Genomic DNA, 2848 nt, shown 5'->3' with positions numbered 1-2848 from the left:
GGGGGGGGGGGGAGGGGGAGGAAGGCACAACGCGGTGATAGGCAGTAAATAGGTAAAGGCCGGAGGTCGACAACGAAGTAAAGGTTGCCGTGTCTACGAGGAGAAAAATTGCTTCGATTACCGGTACATAACGGATCCATGACAGGCAGGAATCCTCGACGTTCTGTGTGATGATTTTGTACTATATTTAGGATGATAATGAGAGGAAAACAGTGAGCCATAACCGCGTCGCCATTAGCAAAACATCATCCGCAATTAATTAGCTTTTACGCACGGCATATAAATTACACCTCTATTGCATATTTACATTTTTATTCATATTTACATATTTATTTATTATTTAATGATATGCAATGGTATTTCTGCGTAATGCCCACGTAACAGTTAGTAATAACAAGGGGTGAATTGACTACTGTTTGATTTTTTGTGATTTTTGCAAGATGTGAAATATCATTTATTTTGATCACGCGCATCACATTTGCACTGCTCAAACAAAATTATAAAAACAATTATTAATGTAAAAGAATATTCATGTACATAATTCCGTGAATCAATAGTTTTTCATTGGTTACAATCTAATAATACTCTATTATTAAATATGTAAATATTAGGTAAATTCACTGGTATATATATATATATATATACCAGTGAATTTACCTAATATTTACATATTTAATAATAGAGTATTATTAGATTGTAACCAATGAAAAACTATTGATTCACGGAATTATGTACATGAATATTCTTTTACATTAATAATTGTTTTTATAATTTTGTTTGAGCAGTGCAAATGTGATGCGCGTGATCAAAATAAATGATATTTCACATCTTGCAAAAATCACAAAAAATCAAACAGTAGTCAATTCACCCCTTGTTATTACTAACTGTTACGTGGGCATTACGCAGAAATACCATTGCATATCATTAAATAATAAATAAATATGTAAATATGAATAAAAATGTAAATATGCAATAGAGGTGTAATTTATATGCCGTGCGTAAAAGCTAATTAATTGCGGATGATGTTTTGCTAATGGCGACGCGGTTATGGCTCACTGTTTTCCTCTCATTATCATCCTAAATATAGTACAAAATCATCACACAGAACGTCGAGGATTCCTGCCTGTCATGGATCCGTTATGTACCGGTAATCGAAGCAATTTTTCTCCTCGTAGACACGGCAACCTTTACTTCGTTGTCGACCTCCGGCCTTTACCTATTTACTGCCTATCACCGCGTTGTGCCTTCCTCCCCCTCCCCCCCCCCCCCCCCCCCCCCGAAATACTAAATTAAATACTGTCCAATTAGATCCCGTCCGCGTTGACTTTAATTTCTTCGTACGCATATTATTTCTATATCGTATAAATTACTTATAAAAACGTTTGCAATCGCTTCGTATCAATTTACATCTAATTTGATTTAAGTTTCAACTTTAACTTCAGTGTATTCTTAGTTTCAATTGTATTCTGAAACGAGATTCCAAGAAAAACTATATTGATCTGATAATAAGTAAACTATCATGAGTCTTTCAAGCAATCACTTTCGCATGTAAAATCATTTAACCTCGTTCTAAACTTAATTTTATGTAAAGAGGACAAATTCAGAAATTTACGATCAATGTATATCTCTTAATGATTTACTATGACATCTCAAAGATTCAACTATCACATTCTAACTTGAATGGATAGTAAAAAATAATTTTTTTACGTCATTTTTAAAATATGCGAGTGCAAAATAAGAAAAACTAATGTGTTTCATAATTCTCTTCTACAAAATATAACTTTTGTTGATCAAGAATGTAAAATTGAAGATTTTAACTTTTTGAATATTTTGTTGAAAGTTTTAATTTTTCTACATTGACAATTAGAGAAAAAGATAATAGCTATTGGTAGCAACTATCTAAGTTTTATAAGTAGAATTAATATACATATATAGTTAAATAATTTATTTTATATTATAGTTATTGCAACTATAAAATAATTTATTTAATTACACTTACACAGTAATTCTTACTTAATAAACTATCTACCTGAAACTTATACAATTATTGTTTATATAATTGCTATCACTATGCTTTTCTCTGATTGTGAGTATACTCGAGATTTAATATATATTTTGCGATAATTCATTCGTATAAAGTATTCGAAATATATATGTAATAACGGAAAATAAATATATAATAATAATATATAATAACGGAAATATATCAACAAACTGTACTTTTGGCATTTTTGTAAATTCTTTTAAATAATAAAAAAATCTTTGATTCCTGTTAGGATTGTCCAATCAGAATTCGGAAATGAGACACTTGGGTTGCACTTATTATTTGTGAAAAATAATTTGAACTGCATTAGTAGAATGTCAAGCTGACAGTATCATGCTAATTGAAACATCATTCCTGATTTCAGACGAATATGCACGCGTCTTTTCCATACGACGGCGGACGCAGTAGTGGTGGAGGCGGCGGTGGCGGAGGCGGCGGCGGCGGCGGTGGTGGCGGCGGTGGAAGGGGCGTCGAGTATGGCGCCGTACGTCGTCCTGACGCCCTCCTACCGCCTCCGGGCCTCGACCAGACCGACCTCGTTCTACACAGCAGCCTCGTTGACGACCCCCAGGTGAGCGACGATGTACGTAATCGCAACATATTTTCTCTATTATCATCCCTTGACGCATCTCTTTTGATGACGTTCTTGCCCGCTGAGGATAACACGCGGGATGTTTCCGCAAACGGAAGCGTTGTGGTTACTGAAGATCTGCTTCGAAATTACGTACATTTTGCGCGGGGCGATTTTTGACCATAGCTTTGCATTCATGACGTTTAAAGCGTCTTGTCAGTTTTGGAGATATA

At 34.4% G+C, this 2848-nt stretch overlaps 1 protein-coding gene across 3 annotated transcripts in view; it reads left to right on the top strand.

The window, feature by feature from the left end:
- The window catches only part of LOC108687524 (transcription factor AP-2-epsilon), a 91558-nt gene that overhangs the window by 47688 nt on the left and 41022 nt on the right, over window positions 1-2848 (top strand). For 2 of the 3 annotated variants that reach the window (XM_018193315.1, XM_018193313.1), the window contains exon 3: window positions 2409-2627. In XM_018193315.1, coding sequence (XP_018048804.1) covers window positions 2409-2627 — 219 coding nt within the window. The remainder of the gene's footprint in view (window positions 1-2408; window positions 2628-2848) is intronic. The other variant, XM_018193314.1, reaches the window with a different exon arrangement.

The sequence above is a fragment of the Atta colombica genome, unplaced genomic scaffold (genome assembly GCF_001594045.1).
Source record: "Atta colombica isolate Treedump-2 unplaced genomic scaffold, Acol1.0 scaffold207, whole genome shotgun sequence".
Taxonomy (NCBI): domain Eukaryota; kingdom Metazoa; phylum Arthropoda; class Insecta; order Hymenoptera; family Formicidae; genus Atta; species Atta colombica.
This window is presented reverse-complemented; position numbering and strand designations above follow the sequence as displayed.